A 27,606-nucleotide genomic window follows, 5' to 3' on the forward strand; every position below is an offset into this window, starting at 1 on the left:
TGCTCGGAGGAGGAATCACTACTAGGAAAAGGGCTATAGATGATATAGACACTAATGGCACACCACACAAGTAGTGCGCCACTACTATATAGCAGTGGCGCACCATGTGCAGATGGGCCATTAGTGTGATGGACACTAATGGCGCACCACACACTCGGTGCACCACTACTATATTTTTTTTGCAAAAGTACTAATGGCGCACTGGGGTAGAGTGCGCCATTACTAGTTTAACTAGTAATTGCGCACCACTGTGCGCCACTACTATAATTTTTTTTCTTTTTTGTAAAACTATTAATGGGGCACCACCAGCTGGTGCGCCATTAGTAACCAGGGTTACTAATGGCGCATTTATAGGTGGTGCGCCACTACTATTTTTTTTTGTAAAACTACTAATGGCACACCACCAGCTGATGCGCCATTAGTAACCCTGGTTACTAATGACGCATTTATAGGTGGCGTCATTACTATAATTTTTCTTTACAAAACTACTAATGACGCACCACCTGTTGGTGCGTCATTATTAACCAGGGTTACTAATGACGCATTTATAGGTGATACGTCATTAGTAGTTTCTCTATTAATATGCTCCCGCGCGCCTTTCTAGAATTATTGCTGCTCCCGCGCGCGCCCAAGGCAAGTAAAGAAGGTGATATTTGAAAGGAGAGAAGAGAAGGAAATCCAAAACAAAAAAACCCCACCCAATCCAACCAGGCCCGCAGCCGCTTGTGTCTTCTCCACCCAACTCCTCTCTCTATCTCCCCGGAGCCAAAGCTAGCCGACACCGCCTTCCGCAACCTCGGCCTCCACAGCACCGCCGCACTAGCGACCGCCCCTCCTTCTCCCCTTGGACGCGGATCCGCTCGAGCTGCTCACCCGTGGTCGGATGCGCGCTCCCTCCCTCCCACCCTCCTCGCGCAGGAAACCCTAGCCGCCGGCCATGGCGACCGACGGTGCTATGGTATGGATCCCTCCTTCCCTTCTCTCTCTCTATCTCTGTCTCTGACCCCCATCTTGTGTCGTCTCTTCTCTCTAGGTGAGCTAGCAGCTACAGCTAACAGCCAATGCAAGGGTTCTCCAGTGAGCTCTGCTCCTTCTCCACCAGTAGAGAAAGAGACGGGGCCCTCCTTCTCTCGCTGCTTCGACCCTGCCAGCGCCGACGCCATTGAAGGTCCCCCTCCCCCTCTGCTCTCTCTCTCTTTCTCTGTTCGGCTCCCTCGCTGTTCTAGGACGCCATGGACTCATTTTTTTGGTTCTTTCTCCCCTTTCTATTTGAACATGAGCAGCGTCAACCATCTATATATGTGTCTCACATGTTGTATCTTCTTATTGCTGCGATTTAAACATGAGCATGAGTCAGATCCTTGTAATTATAAAATATCGGGGAACAAAAGAAGCCGCAACACACATTCTCCGGGACAAGCACCAAGTACTGGGCCACAGTGGACTGGGATAAGATAAAAAATTCAGAAGTGAGAGAAACACGTCACGCAAGTATCATCATCTTCGCTCACAATCTCCGAAGTTTGGGGTGGAGACAGATCACTATATATGTTAGTCGTGTTATATCAGAAATACAGGTAATTTGGGGGAGATAGATAGTTATTGAGTCTGTGTTCCTGAACTGACAGTAGCAGTCTCCTGAAGCAAAGCAGATTGTGTTTTGATTGTTCAGATTCAGGCCAGACCACGGAGCAGAATTCTCATGTCAATTGCTACTCAAGCATAATTAATCACTACTTCCATCTTATGTTATGCAATTGTGTGTAAGATTTAATTGTTCAGATTCAGGCCAGAGCACCGGGTAGTCTCCTACAAAAACTTGGTGATTGTGTGTAAGATTTAATTGTTCAGATTCAGGCCAGAGCACCGGGTAGTCTCCTACAAAAACTTGGCGATGTCCATGGTTCAGGTTCGAACCAGCATGAAAGGAAACATCTAATTGGGCTGATTTATGTTCTGTGCTACACAGATGCAGTGCTCCGGCAAGCGGATATGGTGGTCAAAGTGTGTGCTGTTCATGTGTTGTGCTGCAAAAACAGGAGAGGTATTCAGAGCCTGCTATGTTAATCATATGCTAAACTGCTCTTCAGTTTAAGAACACTCTGTTTTTATGTGCTCTAAGTCGCACACTGAATCTTCCTCTTACCTAACTGATGTTGACAAGTTCTCTTGTGCAGTTCATATGATAGTTTTGTCGCACAACGGGATTCGATGCTTGTCTTGTTGCGACCCAACCAGGCGCAGCTAACTCTAGCTGACACCGCGGATGCCGGCGCCTCAAGGGATCTTCCACGACCTCCTTGGCGAGGTGACGCCTCCTGGCCACTCTCCACCGCGCGGACGGGATGGTCGGCCTCGGCTACAGATATCAAAGGTGTTTATCTCCTTCCACTTGCTCTAGGCATATATATAGCTAGCTGTGCACATGGTGGTCATGGCTACTTCATTAGGTTTCGACTTGATGACCTCAACTGGTCCTCGAAAAATGATGTGCTAACTGCTAATGGTGGTTGTTAAATGATTCGGTTTTTGATTAATGGCCCATTAGGTAGCAGCTAGCTATGTAAGGCGGTAAATTTGGATAAGTGGTATATCTCACCCCATGTGTAACTGATGAAACGAGTGGTTGTTGGTAGGGTACATAGGTACACACGAGTAATAGCAGTGTTTAAAGCCTATTGTTTGCTTTGGTGAGAGTACTACAATCTGATCTACCATTTTTGTCCGTATATGGTAGTAGTAGTATAGCTCAGTTGGGTCGGACCTGAGGTAGTCTCGTCAAACCTTGGCGAGCTTAGCAATGTGTGCTACATACTGTACCAAGCAGCGGTACTTCTCTCAGTTCCTGTTTCCAACTAGCTTGATAAACCTTGCGTGCAGATTTTCAACTTGTCCCTACATCCAACTTTGTTCGTTTATCCAATAGGAATGGAAGTTGTCAAAGATTAAGGTGTTGTGTTGTTCGAGAGAAAGACACATTTTTCAGTAACAGTCTCTATGTTTTCCAGTGTTTAAAACTGATTGTTTGCTTTGCCAAGAGAGTATTATAGTCTTCACCCTTTGTGTCCGTGCTTGTACCAGTAGTACAGCTTCAATCAGGTTTTACATTGGAGGTAGACTTGAGTTTAGCAGTGCCCTTCTCTCGGTCCCTTTTTCCAATTTGGTTGATTGCAGGTTCTGACTTGTGCTCTCTCATATATCACATTGTTCTTTTTTCCAAGTAGGAATATAAGTTCAAAAAAATTTAAGGTGCTGTGTTGTTCTAAAGAACGATGCTTTTTAAGTACTAGTCTCTGTTTTTGCTTGTGTTGGGATGATTCATGGAATGTTCTCTCTCATGCGTTGTGCGCCCACCCTCGTCGAGCCATGGTAAATCTCAGGCTGGCCATGGAGCTATGCCAATTTCCAGCGTCTTGGGTTTGTTCGTGACCTGCCTGTGGTGATTTTGTTATTATAATTAGTGTCATCGATTAGTGGATTACTGTGTCCTAGATAGAGTGAGTGGTTGCGGCATCATGAGTCTGCACTAAATGATGCATCATGCATACCAGAGCCTTTAAGCGAGACATTTTTTGTGCAGGAGTAACATCAAGTAGTTTGTAGTATACATACCACATTGTTTAAAGTTGACCACTTGCTTTGTTGAGAGAGTATTGCAATCTCCAACCTTTTTGTATGTGCTAGCATTAGTAGTACGGCTCTGTCAGGTTGGGCCTTGGAGGCAAACTTGATACGATGCATTTGAGTTAAAACTGAATTCGTCTGGATTAAAATGGCAAAACTGGTCTCTGGAGAGAATAAAAAAGTTAGATGTCCAAGGGTTCAGTTCATTGTGCCACTTGTTTGTTCATGCCGTCTTCCTGTGTGGTGGATCCATCCAGCTTCGACGTGTCTACGAAGTCGCTCCTGGTCACGTCGAACACTCTCTTGCTGATCTGGTGTCATGAACAAACAAGTGGCTGGGTGAGACGTTGTAGTCGGTTTTTACTCTTGATTGCATCTAGAATGGTAAGAGTGACGGTATATATGATGTATAAGCAAGCAAATAGTGTGACAAAATTGGAATCCTTAGACAAGGCAGATATTACCATTATATTCCTGAACAGAACCATGATGACATGGGCAGAGATACTACTACGATTGCGATGTGGAGTACAACCTATCTCTCTATCTAGTATCATTAGTAATCATTCAGTAGTACTAGTTGGCACCACCACTAAATTGGGGCACTGCACTCAGGAGAACAGATTTTACAAAAGTGGATGTAGGATGTGTAAGAAGCAAACAGAGAGTGTAAGAATTGTGATTTATTTCAAACAAGGCGGGTAGTATTATACCGGGGAACACAAATTAACCAGCTTGATTCGGATGTAAGAATTAATGATGTATGCTGGTCATGTTGGACACTCCTTACTGAATCATGGTGACAACGATAGAGACAGTAGTGTGCTCTGTGCTGAGTGTAATCTAACGATTCAGACTGAACTCGGGAAAAATATACTTATATGTAAACTGGATCATGAGACTATCCATCTATCCAAGTAGAGAAAACAAAATCGGCGGACAGATTGGGGGAGAAGCAAGCAGGAGGGGGACCTTGAAGGCGTTGCGCGGCTTGCAACCCATGAGCTGGAGAGCGCTCTGCAGGACGGGGCGCGTGTAGCGGAAGCCGCTCCCCTGGCGGCCGTCGGCGACGGCAATGTAGAGTGACGACTGCTGCGGCCCAGGTAACGGTGCAGCCTGCCTGGGTCCAGGGCCTTCTCTTGGTTGGTTGGCTGAGAACCTCATTAGTGAAATTCTGTGGGGCGCTCTTACCCCACCTGCAGTTTTTTTGTAGTAAAAAAGCTTCCTTTTTGAGGGCAATGAAATTGCTGGGACGTTTGGCCATTCATGAAGATTTGAAATAGTTAGTCAGCGTAAGTAATAACACAAAAATAAATTGCTTGTTTGTTCCTCTTATTTGTTCCACAGGTTGACAAATGGAAAGTATCTCGTGAAGATAAAATTAAATTCTCTCATCGAACTATACACTTTCTGCTCCCGTGGTTGAAAAACTTCCACCACGAGCAGATGCAAGAGAAAATTGTTGAGGCAACAATTAAAGGTATTACTGTTGGCTTGTTAAAACGTTAGTTTGTCAGTTTCTTGCTTAAGAACACGATTCTACCCTGTCCCTTCGTCGTTTCAGGCATTGATTTTTTCCAATAGAACCCAATGATCATTTATTTTTCTATTGATCTGAAGTTGATACTGTAAAAAATATCAAAATATTTCGGTGTTCAATAGTTATCCAAATTTCAGAATTTTGACTGTATGCATTTCAGGATGGACTTGTCATTTATTTAGGAATAAGAAGTAAGTCAATGCTCCGTTGGCTCTGCTATTTCTAATGTTGCTTCCATAACAGGCACTGGTGCATGCGAAGTGAAGGTTCCACAAGCTAATTGTGCAAAAAATGAAAGGATATTCTGGTTAGTCTTGCTTCATTTTTGAAGTGTGCAAATTAGTTGTTTTTGGTTATCTAATTCGTTGTTTTCTCTAGGATAGTAACAACTGCAGAACATCTATAGTTGACTTCCACAGAAGCTGTACTAAATGTTCCTATGATCTCTGCCTCATTTGCTGCCGGGAGCTTCGTCTTGGGCGTTGTCCTGGTGGTGCTGCTGCAAGTAACATGGTCCTTACACAACCCGAGGTAGAAGGCAAGGAAGATTTGCAACAGACACGTAGTGATGATAACGGCGTGAGTCAAAAGATTCCTGATGGAGAGAATGGCCTGTTGAGGAACAGTGCAGTTCCTGTTGAGGATAGTGCTGCTGCTGCAAGTAGCATGGTCCTTACACAACCTGAGGTAGAAGGCAAGGAAGATTTGCAACAGACAAGTAGTGATGATAACTCTGTGAGTCAAAAGCTTTCTGATGGACAAGAGTACAAAGGGTACACCACAAGGGCGGAGGCGGAAGTTAGATACGCACGCTATCTAGCAGGAGAGAGGAGGGAGCGTTGGAAGAACCGGATGAAGACCAGTTTCATCGCGATTATGCTCATCGTGATGACCGCAACTCTCTCTTCTATGTGATGGTAGTTGAGATGATTGATATCGACTTGTAATGTGAAGACAAACTCGCTACTCGCGGTCTCGAGACTTGTAATGTTCTAGCTTTGTTCGGTATTTTAAATTCGGAGACTAATATGATGAATTGTATTCGGAGACTAATCTTCTATTGTATTCGATAAATCTGTTGTTTATATGTTATGCTCTTTATATTCTGTGCAATAATATGTTTTGTAACCTGTGCAAATATCAGAAAAAATAAAAATAATACCTAATATTCATACTAGTGGCGCACCACTCAGCATTTTAGTGGCGCACTATAAAAAGCACACCAGTGGCGCATCGTCAACTACTGCGCCATTAGTAAGCCAGAGCACATGGTTAAATATGCCCTTGGGAGACATACTAACGGCGCACCATGAGTTATACTAATGGCGCACTGCCTGGTGCGTCATTAGTATACCAGATACTAATGACGTATCATGAGCTATACTAATGGCGCATTGCCTGGTGCGTCATTAGTATACCAGATACTAATGGCGCACCATGAGCAATACTAATGGCGCACCATGAGCTATACTAATGGCGCACTGTCTGGCGGGCCATTAATATACCAGATACTAATGGCGCACCTATGGTGCGCCATTAGTAAAAAATTCTAATGACGTGATGCTAGTGGCGCACCTGTAGTGCGCCATTAGTAGTCAAAACAGGTGCGCCACTAGCAGGCCTTTTCCTAGTAGTGAATGGGAGATATGCAAGTATGCAGAAGAAAGCTCAGACAAAGAGGAGATTCCCTTTCCTGGACCCAAATATATGCATGTGGAGTTCAAGAAGTCGAGCCTTCCAAATACAAGGAGAAAACCCAAGGTGCTATTTATCCCTTCTCGTTTTCTGCAGGTGAGCAAGGGTGAATTATGTCAAAGATATTGAGGCTCGAGAAGGAAGTAGACGATCCGAGGGAACAAATTTCATGCTTAAGAGTAAACTTGATAAGCTTTTAACCTCACCCACAACTCCTACATCACCACCTCCGAAGAAAGACAACTGAACACATGGGTATGGGCACTCCCCTTGGCTTGTGCCAAGCTTGGGGGAGGTGCCCCCATATCGTATCACCATCACACCTATTTAGTTTTTAGTTTTTCTTCGCTCGATACTTTTAGTTATATCTTGATCTAGTAGAATAAAGTTTTAGTGTGATCTAGTTTTGAGTTTTTCTTTATGTTCCCCCTATGTAAGCAAGTCCGAAAGTTATATAATAAAGAGTAGTTTTGAGTCCCGAGCTTTACTTGCTGGCTATGATCTTGAGAAAAATAAATAGAAAGAAGTATAGTATAAAAGCAAAAGAGCATACATAATGACCATAAGGGGAGTGATATCTTCACATATTAAAAGTATGTCGATTGAAATTTGTTGTGAGTTGACAAACAAAGCTATTGGTCATTGTTGCAATTAAAAGGAAGCAATAAAGAAAGAGAGGTTCACATATAAATATATTATCTTGGACATGCATTAAAATATTATATGTTAAGAAGTTGATGTTGGACAAGGAAGACAACATAATGAGTTATGTTTGCTTATTTCCGAATAGAAGTTATATGGTTGTGGATCCTTCGACATGTGTCACTTGCTTCCACCTCAGATTAGACGAAAACTTTTGCACCAAGTAGAGATACTACTTGTGCATCCAAAAACCTTTAACCCAGTTTTGCCTTGAGAGTCCACCATACCTACGTATGGATTGAGTAAGATCCTTCAAGTAAGTTGTCATCGGTGCAAGCAGTAAAAATTGCTCATTAAATATGTGTGATTTATTAGTGCAAGGGAAATAAACTTTATTTGAAGTTGTGATATGGAAGAAATAAAAGCGATGGACTGCATAATAAAGTTCTTTATCACAAGGGGCAATATAAAGTGACGTTCCTTTGCATTAAGGGATATCACATTCAATTATAAAAGCACATGACAACCTCTACTTCCCTCTACGAAGGGCCTATCTGGTGATCTTCACCATTTCCTTTATTTCGCCTTTATCTTTTGGCAAGCGTCATGTGTTGGGGAATGATCTAGACAAATATATCCACTCGGATGTGGGTGATCATGAGTTATTATTGTTGACTTTACCCTTGAGGTAAACAGTTGGCAGGCAAAACTATAAGCCCCTATCTTTCTCTGTGTCTGATTGAAGCTTTGACCTCATAGGTACCGCATGAGTGTTAGCAATTATGAAAGACTATAAGATGATTGAGTATGTGGATTTGCTTTACAAGCTCTTATATTGACTCTTTCCTACGTTGCGATAAATTGGAATTGCTTCAATGACTGAAATCATAGTTTGTTAGTTCTCAATAGAGTTCTTGATTCATATTTTACCTTGTGAATGAATTGTTACTCTAGCATAAGAAATTCTATGTCAATATGTGTTGGTGTTCTAAAGATAACCATGATGCCTTCATGTCCGTATTTTATTTTATCGACACCTCTATCTCTAAACATGTGGGCATATTTATTGATCTCGGCCTTCGCTTGAGGACAAGCGAGGTCTAAGCTTGGGGGAGTTGATACGTCCATTTTGCATTATGCTTTTATATCAATATTTATTGCATTATGGGATGTTAATACACATTATGGTACAATACTTATGCCTTTTCTCTCTTATTTTACAAGATTTACATGAAGAGGGAGAATGCCGACAGCTGGAATTCTGGACTGGAAAAGGAGCAAATGTGAGAGACCTATTCTGCAGAGCTCTAATAGTCCTGAAAAGTTACAAAGAATTGTTTTGGAATATATAAAAAATAATGGGCCAAAGAAATATCGGAGGGGACTCACGAGGAGGTCACAAGCCAGGGGGCACAACCTACCCCCCTCGTCGCGCCCTGCAGGCTTGTGGGCCCCTGACAGCCCTCCGGTGCCCATCTCCTACTATATTAAGGGTTTTGACCTAAAAAAATCATATCAGACCTTTCGGGACGAGGCACCGCCGTCTCGAGGCAGAACTTTGACATAAACAATCTAGAGCTCTGGCGGAGTTATTCCACCAGGGAAACTTCCCTCCCGAAGGGGGAAATCGAAGCCATCATCATCACCAACGATCCTCTCATCGAGAGGGGGTCAATCTCTATCAACATCTTCATCATCACCATCTCCTCTCCAAACCCTAGTTCATCTCTTGTATCCGATCTTTGTCTCAAAACCTCAGATTGGTACCTCTAGGTTGCTTGTAGTGTTGATTACTCCTTGTAGTTGATCTTTGTCTCAAAACCTCAGATTGGTACCTCTAGGTTTGCTTGTAGTGTTGATTACTCCTGGTAGTTGATGATAATCGGTTTATTTGGTGGAAGATTATATGTTCAGATCCTTGATGATTATTAATACTCCTCTGATTATGAACATGAATATGCTTTGTGAGTAGTTACGTTTGTTCCCGAGGACATGGGTTAAGTCTTGTTATAAGTAATCATGTGAATTTGGTATTCGCTCGATATTTTGATAAGATGTATGTTGTCTCTCCTCTAGTGGTGTCATGTGAACGTCGACTACATGACACTTGACCATTATTTCGGCCTAAGGAAAGGCATTGGGAAGTAATAAGTAGATGATGGGTTGCTAGAGTGATAGAAGCTTAAACCCTAGTTTATGTGTTGCTTCGTAAGGGGCTGATTTGGATCCATATGTTTCATGCTATGGTTAGATTTATCTTAATTCTTCTTTCGTAGTTGCGGACGCTTGCGAGAGGGGTTAATCATAAGTGGGAGGTTTGTCCAAGTAAGGGAAAAACCAAAGCACCGGTCCACCGACATATCAAATTATCAAAGTAACGAACGCGAATCATATGAGCATGATGAAAACTAGCTTGACATAAATTCCCATGTGTCCTCGGCAGAGCTTTTCCTTATATAAGAGTTTGTCCAGGCTTGTCCTTTTCTACAAAAAGGATTGGGACACCTTGATGCACCTTTATTATATTTGTTACTTGCTGCCATTACAAATTACCTTATCACAAAACGATCTGTTAGCGATAATTTCCGTGCTTGCAGAGAATACCTTACTGAAAACCGCTTGCCATTTCCTTCTGCTCCTCGTTGGGTTCGACACTCTTACTTATCGAAAGGACTACAATAGATCCCCTACACTTGTGGATCATCAAGCAGCTAGTCTTGGATCACATACACGGGGCTCAATTGCTAAGAACGGTTCCAATGAGATAACCCGGCATGTACTCCTAGGTAGCCTCTCATCGGCACCTTTACGAAATCAGGTTTAGTACTTAACTTTAAACACCAGAACACATTCATTCACTCTAGTTCATCATCCAAATCAAACGGGCCTGACACAACTCTAAGCATAGCAAGGTAAAGCACATCATGGCTCAAGCAACTACAATGTATGTTAGGTTGCATGGTTTAGCTATTTAATGAGATAATGACATGTCATGCAGAGGAATGGGTTCAACTACGGAAGCAAAAGCATTTGTAATGATGTGTCCTAATGCAATAAATGAGAGCAGGAGCGGGAACATGGGATTTTATCGGAATGCTCAAAAAGGGTGCTTGGCTTGTGGATCAACGAAGGGATACACTCCTTCAGTTGGATACTCCTAAGTATCGTGTGGAGCGGAGCCTACCGAATACAAACGGATAACAATCAATATACGACAAGTGCAACAATATGATGCATGATCATGGCATGAAAAGAATATGTTGGATGAGCTAATGCATCTATTAATGAATTGGTTGAAGCTGGTTTGAACCAAAGATACAAATGTCACTTCAAATAAGGTATTTTCAAATTACCTTTAATTGATTTGACCTGATGCTCAGGTATACCTTGTTCTATCATGCATGATAATAGCACCAATGGATTCCTTGGATTTTTCTGATACATTTTTCATATATGAATTATTTCAATCTGAGTTGCAAGTTATTTTCTATGAATTTTAGATGTTTTACACATTTTCCGAAATTGTTTTTTGAAAACAGAAAATCAATTATTGCGCGAGCATTGCATCATCCTGATGTCAGCTGGTCAGAGCGCCTGAGCGAGGTTAAACCTAACCAATGGAGCCCACTAGTCAGTGGCTCAGGGCTAATCCCGCACTGACCAGGGGTTTGACCTACCCCACGACCCACTAGTGAGTGGATCGGAGGGTTAATTAGCGGGGGAGTTAACCCAGCCAAGTCAGCATGTCGGAGGTAGGTCGCGACGACCTTCCAGGGCGGCACTGACACGCCGGAGACATGCAAACGACATTGGGTTAGCGCGCTAAGGGCACCAGGCCGTAGTCCTTGCCCGTGCACATCTAGGGGAACTCTCAGGAGGCTCTGGGAACGCCGGAGGGCTCGTCGGCAAGCACAACCACCACGATGCCCACACGAGTCCGACGGCGCAGGGGGGACAGGGCACGGGGATCCCATCTAATGGGACCTACGGCTCCCTGGGAGCATCCGAAGCACGAGGGCGAGCTCGAGAGAAGCCCGTGATGGCTATGGCCACGACCACATCGCTACCGGCGATGAGAAGCTTAGGATTCAACGGGGAGGCTAGCTAGGGGCGCTCGTGTCAGCAAGAAGGGTGGGGATAGGAAAAGAAGCTCACAGGGGATGCGTCTCGGTGGTCAGCGGGCTCGAAGACGTCCTGGAGGCGGCGAATTGACGAGGTCGGTCGCCGGTGGCCGGTGGAGGAAAACGGCGATGACGACGATGCAGAGGGCTTCCTGGCACGATTCCTATGGCGCGGAGCTTCGGGGCATCGAGGCGGAGCTTCTGAGCTTGTCAGGGGCGAGAGGGGCCGGCGGAGCTACCCTAGCGACGGCGAGCTCGAGCGGTGGACATGGCGAAGCGGAGAGGGGAAGAGAGAAGAGAGGGCGAATGGTGAGGGAAAAAATGGACCCGACGGCTCCTGTGGAGTCTATCCACCATGCCAGCACGACGAGGGAGCCACGCAGGCGCACAGCTGCGTGCCAGAGGCACAACAGGCGGCGACCAGCTCCACCTCTGCCAGTCGACAGGAGGAAGACGACACGGGAGATCCAGGTGGGCTGGGCCATAGTGCTAGGTAACTTCTATTCCCTCCTTTTTTTCATTTTGTTTGAGTTTTACAATTCCAACATCTGTCTAATTTTGTTTGGGCTCAAATTTTCAACAAAAAACCCTTAAATTAATTATGGAGTGTATTTGGAATATTTCCAAACTCCTCAAAATATTTCAGCATTTCTGAGATACCTAAAATATTTATAGCTATTTATTTTGACAATTTCGGTTGCTTCTGTGGATTATTTAAAATGCCAAAAGTGCTTGTAAAATAAAATGCATCCCTGAAATCTTGTTGCCAACGTTTATCAGAAAAGATGAACATTTTTAAGGCCATTTTGGGTTCATTGAAAATCACACCATTTGAATTGTTTTATTTAGGATGTGGTGCTAGGGTTTTCTTAATCGCCATTTCAACTTAGGAAAAATTAAAAATGATGCACACACTAGCTAGTCACAAAGCAAAAGAAAACCAAGGATGTGACACATATCTATGAACTCGTGCTCTAAGATATAAATTATACTCCCTCCATTACTAAATATATTACCTTTTTAGAATAATCAAATTCTTTAGTCAGGGGAAAAATTAATGAATTTACACTACTAAATATAGGGGAGAAATAATCAAATTCTTTAGTCAGTTTAGCAGGTATGTAGACCAAACCTGGATGATGGAATACCTTTTGCCACTGTCTAGTGGCACGTAGGTGCCGCTGCCATCAAGTGGGGTACTTGCCACAACTTATTGGAATGGGCCTCCTGAGCCAATCATTCATTATGTTCTCAGGTCCACAAACTATGGCAGCAAGTGATAATCCACCTTTAGTTTGTTCCTACCAAAAACTACTAAAGATGTTGATTACATATATAAGAAAATAAAATGCAAAACATCCGCAAAAGTATGGATTGTGTTGTTATGGTGTGTAGGGATGGCAGAGCAGCGCACGCTTATGACCCATTGTGTGGAAGCGCTACCCTGGCCTCTCGCCTGCCACGCTTTCTAACACATCGTGCCATCGACGCCATGGATTACGACAGGACATACCTGACTTTAACATAGATCTATCAGCGCCAGCCTGTTGCACCCGCGATTCTGAAACTTTATTGTGCGTGAAGTTACTGTTCTTGATTGTTTGACTTGTAGCATAGGCGTCCGAGTGCGTTCATATTTGATTTCGTTCGAGAGAATATCTCATCGCTCAAGGAAAAAAAGAGTCTAGATCAAAACCGGCTAACTGTTTTTTTCTTCAAATGCAGTGCCTCTTTTCTCGTTCAAGGGGAGATTGCATCGTTCAAGAAAAAATGAGTCCAGATCAAAAGCGACTCAATTTTTTCACGGGCATTGTTCTTTTAGTTTGTTCCCACATGCATGACCCATTGACGATATTGTGCGTATAGTCACGTCCTATCAAATCGCCTTTAATGTGGGCCATAAATTTAAGATCTAACAACATAATTAATTATGATGATGTGGATTAATGTGGAGGCTTCATTATTGCTTCTAATTAGTAAATAGATAGATAGTTCTGCACATGGGAGATGCTAGATGGGCATCACCAATGTTACTTGAGAATCTTGCTCCATGAGTTAATCCCTCCATTTTTCTTGGTGGTTCTGCAATTTCTATATATTACATTGCTTTGTCTTTGGATATGTTTTGTCTCGGTTGCACTTGTTATGCATGGTACATTGTATGTTGTGGTCTATACATATTCTGATGTGCAAACTATATTTTTGGAGAATCGCGCAAGAAATCCAACAGGGCTACCACCCTCCCCGCCCTCGGGAAAACTGGGGTGCGCGTGATACACCAACATTACAACAACATGTTTACATGAAACCTGGAGCTTATCCTGGTGTTCCACCATAGTATGGCCAGCAAACTTATGGCAGAGCAGCCCCCCTGCACTGGCTATGACTACTATAACCAACAGGAGCAATCCCAACAACAACAGTCTGCCATTGGAACTGCTGCGCCTGTTGATGCTAACAGCTACAATTACAACCATCGTGCTACTCATGTTTCACAAGGGTATGCTGATTCTACGTACTATTAGTAGAGTGGCGGACAACAAGCTTATGATTACTCTAGTTATCAGTCCCAAGGGATGTCTTAATCGCAGCAGCCTAGATATTAATATCAGAACTGTGGGGCATCTGGCTATGGGGCATCAGCTGCTAATTCAACTCAGGATGGTAGTACTGCACCGAGCTATGGTGGTTCAAGTAGCGGTGGTAAAGCATCTTCAAGGCAACAATATTCAACTCGGGTTATCCTAATAAACCACCTATATTAGTGTTGATGTATCAAGCTAAACGGTGCAAGGTTTTGCCCCTTGATATGGATACGTTGCTCCACAAACACAGCCTCACCATGATATGCAGCCACCACCACTTGGCACATATGGCCAGGGTGCTTATGGGTAGCCTCCGCATGCTCAGAAGCTGCCTTCATCTGCTCCGTATGGACAGGCACCGCCTACTCAGGCTGGTTATGGGAAGTATGGATACAGCTAGCCACGCTATGGTGCACCCACTACTAGCCGACCAAGCTATGGCGAGTAGCAGTCTGCTACTTCTTGAGCTTGCATTGGTTTTCCCTTGAAGAGGAAAGGGTGATGCAACAAAGTAGATAAGTATTTCCCTCAGTTTGTTGAGAACCAAGGTATCAATCCAGTAGGAGGAACAAGCAAAGCCCCAATCATAGTAATTACACAAACAATCAAACACTTGCACCCAACGCTAAAAAGGGATTGTCAATCCCTTCAGAGTTATTTGCAAGGATAAGATCTGATAGAGATAGATATAAAAGATTGTGGAAACAAAAGTAAATAAATTGCAGCAAGATATTTTTGGTATTTTTGGTTTATAGATATGAAAGTATAATATGGAAAATAGACCCGGGGGCCATAAGTTTCACTAGAAGCTTCTCTCATAAACGAAAATAATACGATGGGTGAACAAATTACTGTCGAGCAATTTATAGAAAAGTGAATAATTATAAATATATCCAAGGCAATGACTAGGCATATAGGCATCACGTTCGCGTCAAGTAGACCGAAACAATTCTACATCTACTACTATTACTCCAAACATCGACCGACTCCTTCCTGCATCTAGAGTATTAAGTTCATGAAGAACAGAGTAACACATTAAGTAAGATGACATGATGTAGAGGGATAAACTCACGCAATATGATGAAAACCCCATATTTTTATCCTCGATGGCAACAATACAATAGGTGCCTCGCTACCCCTACTATGTCACTGGGTGAGGACACCGCAAGATTGAACCCAAAACTAAGCACTTCTCCCATTGCAAGAATTACCAATCTAGTTGGCCAAACCAAACCAGTAACTCAAAGAGACTTGCTAAGATATGAAATCATGCATATAAGAATCCTGAAGAGATTCAATAATATTTATAGATAATCTGAACATAAACTCACAATTCATTGAACCTCGACAAACACACCGCAAAAGAGTATTACATCGGATAGATCTCCATGAAGATCATGAAGAACATGGTATTGAAGATCAAGGAGAGAGAAGAAGCCATCTATCTACTAGCTATGGACCCGTAGGTCGGTGGTGAACTACTCACGCATCATCGGAGGGGCAATGGAGTTGATGTAGATGCCTTCCATGATCAATTCCCTCTCCGACAGATTAATAAAAAGGGCTCCCAGATTGGATCTCAGAGGAACAGAGGCTCTCGGCGGCGGAAAATTATTTTCTTTTCTCTCTTTAGAGATGGGGGAATATTTGGGAATTTATAGGTCGAAGAATACGGTTAGGAGACCTGCAAGGGACCCACAAGCCAGGGGTGCGACCCCCCCCAGTGCGCGCCCTGCAAGCTTGTGGCGTCCCGGCAGGTGCCCTGCCCCTACTCGAAGGCTTCTGGATTTCTTCTAGTCAAAGAAAAATCATTCCAGAGATTTTATTCCATTTGGACTCCGTTTAATATTCCTCATCTGCAATACTCAAAAACATGAAAAAGCAGAAACTGGCACTAGGCTCTAGATTAATAGGTTAGTCACAAAAATAATATAAATTAGCCTATTAATGCATATAAAACATCCAAAACAGATAATATAATAGCATGGAACAATCAAAAATTATAGATACGTTGGAGACGTATCATCATCCCCAATCTTAATTCCTGCTCGTCCTCAAGTAGGGAAATGATAAAAACATAATTCTTGATGTGGAATGCTACCTAACATATTTATCCATGTAATATTCTCTATTGTGGCATAAATATTCAGATCCATAAGATTCAAAACAAAAGTCTAATATTGACATAAAAACAATAATACTTCAAGCATACTAATAAGGCAATTGCTTCCTTTCAAAATAACATGGTCTTAGAAAGTTATCCCTATAAAATCATATGGTCTGGCTATGCTCCATCTTCACCACACAAAGTATCTAAATCATGCACAACCCCGATGAAAATCAAGAAATTGTTTCCTACTTTTTACGTTCTCAAAACTTTTCAACTCTCACACAATACATGAGCGTGAGCCATGGATATAGCACTATAGGTGGAATAGAGTATGATGGAGGTTGCAAAAAAAAGAGGAGAAGATAGTCTCACATCAACTAGGCTTATCAACGGGCTATCGAGATGCCCATCAATAGATATCAATGTGAGTGAGTAGGGATGCCATGCAACAAATGCACTAGAGCTATAAGTGTATGAAAGCTCAAAAAGGAAACTAAGTGGTTGTGCAAATGATGTAATTCCACTAGTTATATGAAAGTGATAAAATAGGAGACTCTCTATGAAGAACATGGTGCTACTTTGGAGCACAAGTGTGGAAAAATATAGTAGTATTGTCCCTACTCTCTTTCTCTCATTTTTTTCACTTTTTTGGGTGGGCTTCTTTGGCCTCTTTTATTTTTTATGGGCTTCGCTAGCCTCTTTTATTTTTGTAAAGTCCGGAGACTCATCCCAACTTGTGAGGGAATCATAGCTCCCATCATCCTTTTCTCATACGGGACAATGCTCTAATAATGCAAATCATTACACTTTTATTTACATACAACTCAAAGATTACAACTCGATATCTAGAACAAAATATGACTCTATAAGCAATATGGAAGTGATGGTGCATGTCATAAAAATGGGACGGTGGTGTTGCATGGCAATATATCTCGGAATGGCTATGAAAATGCCACAATAGGTAGATATGGTGGTTGTTTTGGGGAAAATATATGGTGGCTTTTTTTACGAAGGTGGGTTTAATGTATCGGCGAAAATTACGTGGTACTAGAGAGGCTAGCAAAGGTGGAAGGGTGAGAGTGCGTATAATCCATGAACTCAACATTAGTCATAAATAACTCACATACTTATTGCAAAAGCCTATTAGTTATCAAAACAAAGTATTAGACGCATGCTCCTAGGGGAAGGGTTGGTAGGAGTTAACCATTGCGCGATCTCGACCTCCACACAAAGGTTGTCAATCATTAAACAAATCATTCTCCAACTTCATCACATAACGGTTCACCATATGTGCATGCTACGGGAATCACAAGCTTTAACACAAGTATTTCTTCTAATTCACAATTACTTACTAGCATGACTCTCATATTACCATCTTCATATCTCAAAACTATATGCAAGGAATCCAACTTCTCATCATATTCAATGCACTTAATATGGAAGTTTTTATTATATCCGTCTTGGATGCCCATTATATTAGGACTAATTCATAACCTAAACCAATTACCATGCTATTTAAAGAACTCTCAAAATAATATAAGTGAGGTACGGGAGTTTAATAATTTCTATAAAACACAACACCGCCATGCTCTAAAAGATACTCCCTCCGTCCCAAAATAAGTGTCTTAAGCTTAGTACAATTTTATACTAGAGCTAGTACAAAGTTGAGACAGTTATTTTGAGACGGAGGGAGTATAAGTGAAGCACTAGAGCAACATTGCCTAGCTCAAAAGATATAAGTGAAGCACAAAGAGTATTCTAATAAATTCACGATTCAACGTGTCTCTCTTGAAGTATGGGTGCATCAAGGATGACTGTGGCAAACTAAAAAGTAAAGACTCATATCATACAATACGCTCCAAGCAAAACACATATCATGTGGTGAATAAAAATATAGCCACAAGTAAATTTACCGATGGATTGAAGACGAAAGACGGGATGCCTCCCGGGGCATCCCCATGCTTAGGATCTTTGGTAACCTTGAATATGGCTTGGGGTGCCTTGGGAATCCCAAAACTTAGGATCTTGCCACTCCTTATTCCATAGTCCATCAAATCTTTACCCAAAACTTGAAAACTTCACAACACAAAACTCAATAGAGGACTGATGAGATCCGTTAGTATAAGAAAAATAAATCACCACTTTAGGTACTGTTGTGAACTCATTATATATTTATATTGATGTAATATTTACTATATTCCAACTTCTCCATGATTCATACCCCCGGATACAACCCATAGATTCATCAAAATAAGCAAACAACACAAAGAATACAAAATCTGTCAAAACAGAACAGTTTGTAGCAATCTGTTTACTTCGAACACTTTTGTAACTCCAAAAATTCTGAAAAATTAGGACAATCTGGACAATTTGTAAGTAAATATTTTGTAAGAAATTCAGATCAAAATCACGTTTCAGTGAATTTACAAACATCCTGGACTGAGGGCGAAAGTTTTTGTTTTTCAGCAAAATCAACTTGCAAACACCGTAGACCATCCGAAAGGTCTTACTTGGATCAAACACTAATTAAAACAAGAGAACACAATTATTACAGAGGTAATAATGTGTGCAGCACTAAAAACATAAGCAAAAACAAAATCATAAAAATAAAATTGGGTTGCCTCCCAACAAGCGCTATTGTTTAACGTCCCTAGCTAGGCATATTGCAATAGATCTAGGTATTGTCATCTTTGGTATGCAATCCATAAGTAGCTCTCATAATAGATTCATAAGGTAATCTTATTTTATTTGTATGAAAGTGCTCCATGCCTTTCCTTAATGGAAATTGGAATCTAATATTTCCATCTTGGGAAAATCTAATGGGCTTCCTACGCACACATGTTCTCCCGTGCAGCGGCCGCGCGCATGTGTGAGATCTTAAAAGTACGGAGACGATTTACCAATTAGCATAATGTAGTACTGGTTAGTTTAATAGGAGTATAAGAGGGAATCTACTTTTTGCACTTACACGCTGCTGAGTTATACTAGCTATTTACATTTTTAAAAAGATTTATCTTCCAAACCGTTATCTCAATTAATGATCCGCTTTCACGAGTGACTTTATCGCGACGAGATCTTCGAAACTAGATCCCATATTAACATGTTTCGATAACTTTTGTTTTCGTCGATAATTGCCAGATTATTATGACTTACTTGTCATATTATTTGTTATATAGTTCTCACATTAAATCAACTTGGTTATCACGTTCATGAATGAGTAAAAAACTTGATTCATTATACTTGTGCTGGTTCAAGCATTTGCTTGCCTATTATTAGTGTTTTAATAATAATTTCTTAGCTTCACAGAATACTGCAATACTTAAAAAGTATAAAATTATTATCACGATAACTATGTATAATTTTTATGACAATTGTACATCCGTAAGATGACAACTATGATGACATAAATGTGGCAACTAGGAGCGATGAAAAAGAATCAACGAAACATGTCAACATGGGATCTTATTTTGAAGGTTTTGTCGAGACGAACCTAACGGTGAAGGAGAATCTCCAATCAAATTATTAATTTGTGAGATAAAATATTTTTAAGATTGACAATAAATATGCATAAAATGTTGACTAGGACTGGAAAATATTTTGCATGCATGCGCTGCCAAAATGCTTCATCATTGAGATGCATGCAACAGTACAATGCATGCAGCAGTACAAGAGCCGTACTTGTATAGTTTTTTAATCCCCAAACATGTGCTTAAACGCGATTTGCGTCGTGGTCAGCGAGCCGCCGCCGCACGGGAAGGCAGCCGTGCGGCGCCGCTAGGTAGTGAGCTCCTTCCATCTTTCATATCAATAATTGCACCTATCATTCTAAGGAAAGGTCTACCAAGAATAATAGGACATGTAGGATTGCAATCTATATCAAGAACAATGAAATCTATGGGCACATAATTCCTATTTGCAATAATAAGAACATCATTAATCCTTCTCGTAGGTTTCTTAATTGTAGAATCAGCTAGATGCAAATTTAAAGAGCAATCATCAAATTCACGGAATCCTAGCACATCACATAAAGTTTTTGGAATCGTGGAAACGCTAGCACCCAAATCACACAAAGCGTGGCACTCACAATCTTCAATTTGAATCTTAATAGTAGGTTCCCACTCATAATGAAGCTTTGTAGGTATAGAAACTTCCAACTCAAAGGTTTATTCAAAAGATTTCATCATAGCATCCACAATATGTTTAGTTAAAGCTTTATTTTGATTATAAGCGTGCGCAGAATTCAACATGGATTGCAACAAGGAAACACAATCAATCAAATATCAACTATCATAATTAGAGTCCTTGAAATCCAACAGAGTGGGCTCATTGCTCTTTAAAGTTTTGACCTCTTCCATCCCACTTTTATCAATCTTATAATTAAGATCTATAAACTCCGAATCATTGGGACGCCTTGTAACTAAAGTTGACTCATCTCCACTCCCATATTTTTCAAGATTTATACTATAAAACAAAGATTCAATGGGTGTCACATCAACCACTTTAAGATCTTCATCATTATTATCACGAGAAAACACCTTTTCAAGCCATTCACGCTTAGCACGTATTCTAGCGGTTCTTTCCTTACACTCATCAATAGAAATTCTCATATCTTTTAAAGACTCATTAATATCATGCTTGGGTAGAATAGATCTAATTTTCAAAGAATCGATCTCAAGAGAAACTCTATCAACGTTCCTAGCAAAATCATCAATCTTGAGCAAATTTTCTTCAATCATAGCATTGAAACCCTTTTGCGAGCTAATGAATTACTTAATATTATTCTCAAGATCGGAGGCCATATTATTATAATTTCCATAAGAATTGTTGTAGGAATTACCATAATTGTTAGAGGAATTACTAGGAAATGGCCTAGGATTGAAATTACCTCTATACGCGTTATTGCCAAAATTGTTCCTACCAACAAAATTAACATCCATAGATTCATTATTATTTCCAATCAAAGGAGACAAAGGCATATCATCGGGATCAATAGGAGCACTCTTACTAGCAAACAATTTCATAAATTCATCCATCTTTTCACTCAAAGTATTTATTCCTTCAATAGCGTGCACTTTTTTACTAGTAGGAGATCTTTCGGTATGCCGAGTATTTTGCCATAATGTTATCTAGGATTTTAGTAGCTTCTCCTAATGTGACTTCCATAAAAGTACCACCCCCAGCAGAATCTAAAATATTTCTAGAAGGAAAATTCAACCCCACAATTTTTTTTGTATAATCATCCATAAACTCAAACCATGCGCGGGGCAAATTCCTAATCATTAGTTTCATCCTCTCCCAAGATTGTGCAACATGCTCATGATCAAGTTTCTTAAAATTAATTATATCGTTCCTAAGGGAGATAATCTTAGCGGGCGGAAAATACTTGGAAATAAAAGCATCTTTACACTTATTCCATGAATCAATACTATTTTTAGGTAAGGATGAAAACCAAGTTCTGGCACGATCTCGTAGTGAGAAAGGAAATAGACTGAATCTAAAATTTTCATTATCCACATCTTTCTTCTTTTGCATATCACACAACTCGATGAAAGTATTTAGATGCGACGCGACATCTTCACTAGGCAGGCCAGAAAATTGTTCTTTCATAACAAGATTGAGCAAAGCGGCATTAATTTCACAAGATTCCACACTAGTGGTGGGAGCAACTGGAGTACTAATAAAATCATTATTATTAGTAATGGAGAAGTCACAAAACTTGGTATTCTCTTGAGTCATCGTGACAAAGCAAGCGGTCTAGCACACAGGCAAGCAAACGAAGAGACGAAAGAAAAAAGGGCGAATAAAAAGGCAAATATTTTTGATATTTTCTGAAAATCAGTTTAGAAGTGGGGGAGATGAAAACGAGAGGCAAATGGCAAACAAAGTAAATGCAAGAGATGAGTTTATGATGGGTACTTGGCAGGCTTGATCTTGCTATGTATCCTCCCTGACAACGGTGCCAGAAATCCTTCTTGCTACTTCTTGAGCTTGCGTTGGTTTTCCCTTGAAGAGGACAGGGTGATGCAGCAAAGTAGATAAGTATTTCCCCTAGTTTGTTTAGAACCAAGGCATCAATAGAGTAGGAGGAACAAGCAAGGCCCCAATCATATTACCTACACAAATAATCAAATACTTGCACCCAATGCTAAAAAGGGTTTGTGAATGCCTTCAGAGTTATTTCCAAGGATTAGATCTGATAGAGATAGATAAAGAAGACTATGGAAACAAAAGTAAATAAATTGCAGGAAGATATTTTTGGTATTTTTGGTTTATAGATCTGAAAGTATAATATGGAAAAAAGACCCGGGGGCCATAAGTTTCACTAGAGGCTTCTCTCATAAAGGAAAATTATACGGTGGGTGAACAGATTACTATCGAGCAATTGATTGAAAAGCGAATAATTATGAAGATATCCAATGTAATGATTATGCATATAGGCATCACATCCGTGTCAAGTAGACCGAAACGATTCTGTATCTACTTCTATTACTCCACACATCGACCGATTCCTGTCTGTATCTAGAGTATTGAGTTCATGAAGAACAGAGTAACGCATTAAGTAAGATGACATGATGTAGAGGGATAAACTCAAGCAATATGATGAAAACTCCAGCTTTTTATCCTCGCTGGCAACAATACAATACGTGCCTTGCTACATCTACTATGTCACTGGGTGAGGACACCGCAAGATTGAACCCAAAACTAAGCACTTCTCCCAATGCAAGAATTACCAATCTAGTTGGCCAAACCAAACCAATAACTCGAAGAGACTTGCTAAGATATGAAATCATGCATATAATAATTCAGAAGATATTCAAATAATATTCATGGATAATCTAAACATAAAGTCACAATTCGTCGGATCTCGACAAACACACCGCAAAATAGTTTTACATCGGATAAATCTCCATGAAGATCATGAATAACATGGTATTGAAGATCAAAGAGAGAGAAGAAGCCATCTAGCTACTAGCTATGGACCCGTAGGTCTATGGTGAACTACTCACACATCATCGGAGGGGCAATGGAGTTGATGTAGATGCCCTCCGTGATCAATTCCCTCTCCAGCAGATTATCGGAAAAGGCTCCCAGATTGGATCTCATGGGAACAGAGGCTCTCGGCGACGGAAAGGTATTTTCATTTCTCTCTTTAGCGATGGGGGAATATTTGGGAAACTATAGGCTGAAGAATAGGGTTAGGAGACCTGCAGGGGACCCACAAGCCAGGGGGCGCGACCCCCCTAGGGCACGCCCTGTAGGCTTCTGGCCTCCCGGCACGTGCCCTACCCCCTACTCCAAGTCTTCAGGGTTTCTTCTGGTCCAAGAAAAATCATTCCAGAGATTTTATTCCGTTTGGACTCCGTTTAATATTCCTCATCTGCAATACTCAAAAACATGGAAAAACAGAAACTCGCACTAGGCTCTAGATTAATAGGTTAGTACCAAAAATAATATAAAACAACATATTAATGCATATAAAACATCCAAAATAAATAATATAATATCATGGAACAATAAAAAATTATAGATACATGGGAGACTATCACAGTCATACTGTGAACGCTATGCTACTGGTAGCCATGAGGAGCCTACAATGTATTCTACTCAAGTTACAACACGTGTTGCGTCCAAGGATCGATCCACCATCGGACCTATGCCTACCACAACAACTTCCATTCGTGCTCCTGCTAATAGTGCCCCCCCAAAAAAAACTCTCCGAATTAAATACCTGCTCCTGCTTCAGCTGCATTCTGGTTTCCTTGGCGCCGCCACTTGAAGTAATATCCTCTAGTTTTTCCATATAATCTTATTTATTATTGCATGATTGTGAACTTTGTATATTGTTTGATTATCCTGATTTTGCTTCTCATGTGTGGCTTGTGTGATCGCCCCAATGCAGGTTTAAATCAGTGCATAACTGAAGGCGTATTTCTCCTTAATGACTTCGACGTTGCCTTCCCCCCTTGTGCAGTACTGTTTAATCAGGCAGACTTGTGCTCGCTGACAATACCATTTCTCTTTCTCTAAAATGCAGGGTAATTTCAAAATTCATCTAAAATTTCCCTCTATCCAATGATACTACTCTCATAAATTTTGTAGCATTTTGCACATATTTTTTATTGATTGGGTGTTAATTTTATTTTTATATCAGTAGGAATCATTATCTTTTGAAAAATCAAAAGATTCAAGGACGCTCGAGGAATGTCCAGAACCATTTAAGACTTTGTTGAGCGAGGAAAGCAACCTACTTTGATCATGTTGAACCCATATTTGCATTACACTTAGAATTATTTTTCATGCATAATGTACTGTTTACTAGTATTGTTATTTTAAGTAAATTAGCTAGGGTTTAGCTATGCCCTATGTGCTTGATATTGACACCACTTTCACATTCTTATGCTAAGTAAATTAGCTAGGGTTTAGCTATGCTTTATATGCTTGATATTGACACCCTCCATTGGTATTCTTAATACCACTCCTTTCTAACCATGTGGGTCATATGTGCAAGTTTAATAGTAATTCTTAGCCATGCTAGTCTGTCGGGACCCCGATGCTAAGCCATAGGAATCCAGCCTGTAACACATCACATCTCTTTGCAGTCTCACGCACGATTATCCCCACGGCTGCAGCCTTACCTTAGCCGGGACCGTTTGCGCCTTTTGACTTGGGTATGCAATTGTGTCGCTAGCAATCCAATGACAAAGAACCCGGACCGACATGTCTAGTCATAAACCAAAGCGGCAGTTCCGCACAGGGACATGCATACATGACCCAGCAAAGTAGGTGTTGATCACGAGCGAATGTAGACGAGTCGTAGCAAGCTACAAGGACCCCATTACATCGCGTGACATTTCCCCAAAGGGGACAGACACATCAGCTAAGAAGGACACATGCCGGTCAACCAATGTGTCCGGAGCAGTAGCGAACTACCATGGCTCGTTGGAATCACAAAGGGGCATTTCCCTGTAAGGAGTGCTACTAAAGCCTATGGCTAGGTATTCGAACCCCATACATATCAAGTACAACACACGTACGCATGTCATACCGATATGTATAGATACATCGATGGCATCACAACATAACCATAAACATACAACTTTATTTAGAAGGATCGGAAGAGCCACACACATAATATTACAAGGTAGGGGTCTCACGACCCATCATCACAAGTCATACACACAATTCTTACAAGCCAACGGAAGATTTAAAACTGTCTGAGTACAGACAGAGGGAAAGATAAAGGCACATGGCCTGACTATCTATAGACCCATCCTAGGGCCAGATCGTAGCTGGGATACCAGCTACTCGTCGTCGTCGATGTCTAGGTAGAACCCTCCATTAGGGTCATTAACAACCTCTGCAACAATTTATTAAGCAAACGTGAGTACAAAAGTACTCAGCAAGACTTTATGATAAACTATCTACTCATGCAATGTATCAATAAGGAATTGTGGGGTTTCATGCGGAAAGCGAGCATTTGAGTCATGGCTAGACAACTTGCATTTTTAAATAGTTTTGACAACTTTGATCTCTCGCACATGAGTCCACTAACACCACAACAATACTCCATCGTGGAATCATTCCGCCTCCATACGGAAATGCCATCCACGACACTCTACTCTTATCTTGACAATTTTATGAGTAGCCATTATAGTTATCTATGAACAACATATGTTTCCAAGTAGTCCATATCCGCAGACGCGGCTATTCGAATAGATCATAACCCTGCAGGGGTGTACTACTTCACACACGCTCTCACCACTTATCACCATGTGCACATCATGCACCTCGGCAACCTTCAAGTGGAAGCCCAGCGAGGGAGTCGGCCACGACCGTTAACCACGCTAATACTTAGTCCAGGTCTATCGCCTATTTGAGGGTAACCCGCACGGAAGTCCGGCCGAGGTTTCCACCACGGCCCCAAACGATGTCCGCAGGGTTCCCAAGTCCACCATCCGGGTGCCACTTGGTACACCGTGCCACTACCTACCGCATCATAGCCCACCTCTAAGGTCAGCGCTATGCACAGCCTCCAGCATGACTATAAACACCCGAAACTACTTGCAACTCCTGGACTGAGTACTAAGCGATTAATAAGTTGAGCGGGGTCATATTTCAGGGCCCAACATGTGGTAGTATGTCGTCTTGGATTACATACACGGAACTCAGTTCCTAAGGACGGTTCCAATGAAATAACCCGCCATGTATTCCTACATAGCCTTTCACCGGTACCTTTACCAAATCAGGTTCAACACACAACCTTATTAAATGAACACATTCTCATGATCCTGTTCATCACCCAGATGACAGACCAGACACAAGTCGAAGCATAGCATGCATAGCAGGATAAGACACATCATGGCTCAAGCATCTGCCAGGTATGCTAGGTTGCAAGGTTCAGCTATTTACCATGACAAGGACAGGTCATGCAAAGGAAGTGGGTTCAACTAACGTGGTAAAAGCAGTGAAAGCATTTTGACCTAATGCAATAAGTAAGAGCAGGAGCGAGAAAATGGTTGCTTGCCTTGTTGCTCAGCAGAGGGACAATATCCGTCAGTCGGATATTCGATGGAATCCGGAGGAGCGGGGCCTATCGGTAAAAACAATATCAATCAATAACAATCATAAGCAACAAGATGATGCATGAGCATGGCATGAAAATGAAAGGTGGTAGGCTAATGTAGCTACCATTTCTTATGTTGAAGTTGATTTGAATCAAGATTCAAATATTATTTCAAACAAGGTATTTTTCTAATACCCTTTTAATTGATTCGACCTGATGCTCAGGTAATCTTGTTTTAGCATGCATGATGATGGTATGTTGGGCTGCTGGTTGTGCTTGATCATGGTTTGGTCATAATATTTGAAGTGGAATTCAAATGTATTTCAAATTCCAACTCCAAATTATTTAATAAGGTTATCCTATTCATCATTTTATCTGTTTGGTGATGTTAACATTTTCAAACATGTTTGAAAATATCAAAATCAGATTCCTTGGATTTTTCTGATCATTGTTCATATATAAATTATTTTCATTGGAGTTACAGATTATTTTCTATGATTTTTAGAAGTTTTGGGCATTTTCGGGAATTCTTTTAAAACAGAAAATCTCTTTATTGCGTCATAACTACGTCAGCAGGTCAGCCGACGTGGTCATGTCAAACCTGATAGGTGGGGGCCACTGGTGAGCGACACAGGAGACAATCCCGCGCTGACCAGCCCCTAAGTGGGTTTGACCCACTGCTAGGGCCCACTGTCAGTGACTAATTAGTACTAAACAACAGGGAT

General features: G+C 41.3%; 1 protein-coding gene and 1 pseudogene across 8 annotated transcripts; both read left to right on the top strand.

Moving 5' to 3' along the window:
* Nucleotides 1–676: 676 nt before the first annotated feature.
* LOC123406318 lies at nucleotides 677–6,277 on the top strand. Of its 8 annotated transcripts, XM_045099803.1 has the most exons (7): nucleotides 688–958; nucleotides 1,034–1,168; nucleotides 1,970–2,044; nucleotides 2,178–2,374; nucleotides 4,972–5,104; nucleotides 5,408–5,471; nucleotides 5,548–6,099. In XM_045099803.1, the coding sequence occupies exons 4-7, from the start codon at nucleotides 2,267–2,269 to the stop codon at nucleotides 6,077–6,079; spliced, it is 837 nt and encodes a 278-aa protein (XP_044955738.1). In that variant the 5' UTR covers nucleotides 688–958; nucleotides 1,034–1,168; nucleotides 1,970–2,044; nucleotides 2,178–2,266; the 3' UTR covers nucleotides 6,080–6,099. The 8 variants fall into 8 exon arrangements, with proteins under 8 accessions (XP_044955746.1, XP_044955738.1, XP_044955739.1 ...); XM_045099804.1 differs by having other exon boundaries at nucleotides 689–1,168; nucleotides 5,548–6,277; XM_045099806.1 differs by lacking the exon at nucleotides 4,972–5,104 and having other exon boundaries at nucleotides 690–958.
* A 5,474-nt stretch (nucleotides 6,278–11,751) lies between these two features.
* LOC123405357 lies at nucleotides 11,752–24,099 on the top strand (annotated as a pseudogene).
* The last annotated feature ends 3,507 nt before the right edge of the window (nucleotides 24,100–27,606 follow it).

This window comes from Hordeum vulgare, chromosome 6H (assembly GCF_904849725.1).
Source record: "Hordeum vulgare subsp. vulgare chromosome 6H, MorexV3_pseudomolecules_assembly, whole genome shotgun sequence".
NCBI classification, from domain to species: Eukaryota; Viridiplantae; Streptophyta; class Magnoliopsida; order Poales; family Poaceae; genus Hordeum; species Hordeum vulgare.

Coding starts and splice junctions, on each gene's coding strand:
- LOC123406318 (XM_045099803.1), top strand. CDS start 2,267: ATGCCGGCGCCTCAAGGGATCTTCCACGACCTCCTTGGCGAGGTGACG. Junction 2,375..4,971: donor CTCGGCTACAGATATCAAAG/GTGTTTATCTCC, acceptor TTTGTTCCACAG/GTTGACAAATGGAAAGTATC. Junction 5,105..5,407: donor TGTTGAGGCAACAATTAAAG/GTATTACTGTTG, acceptor CTTCCATAACAG/GCACTGGTGCATGCGAAGTG.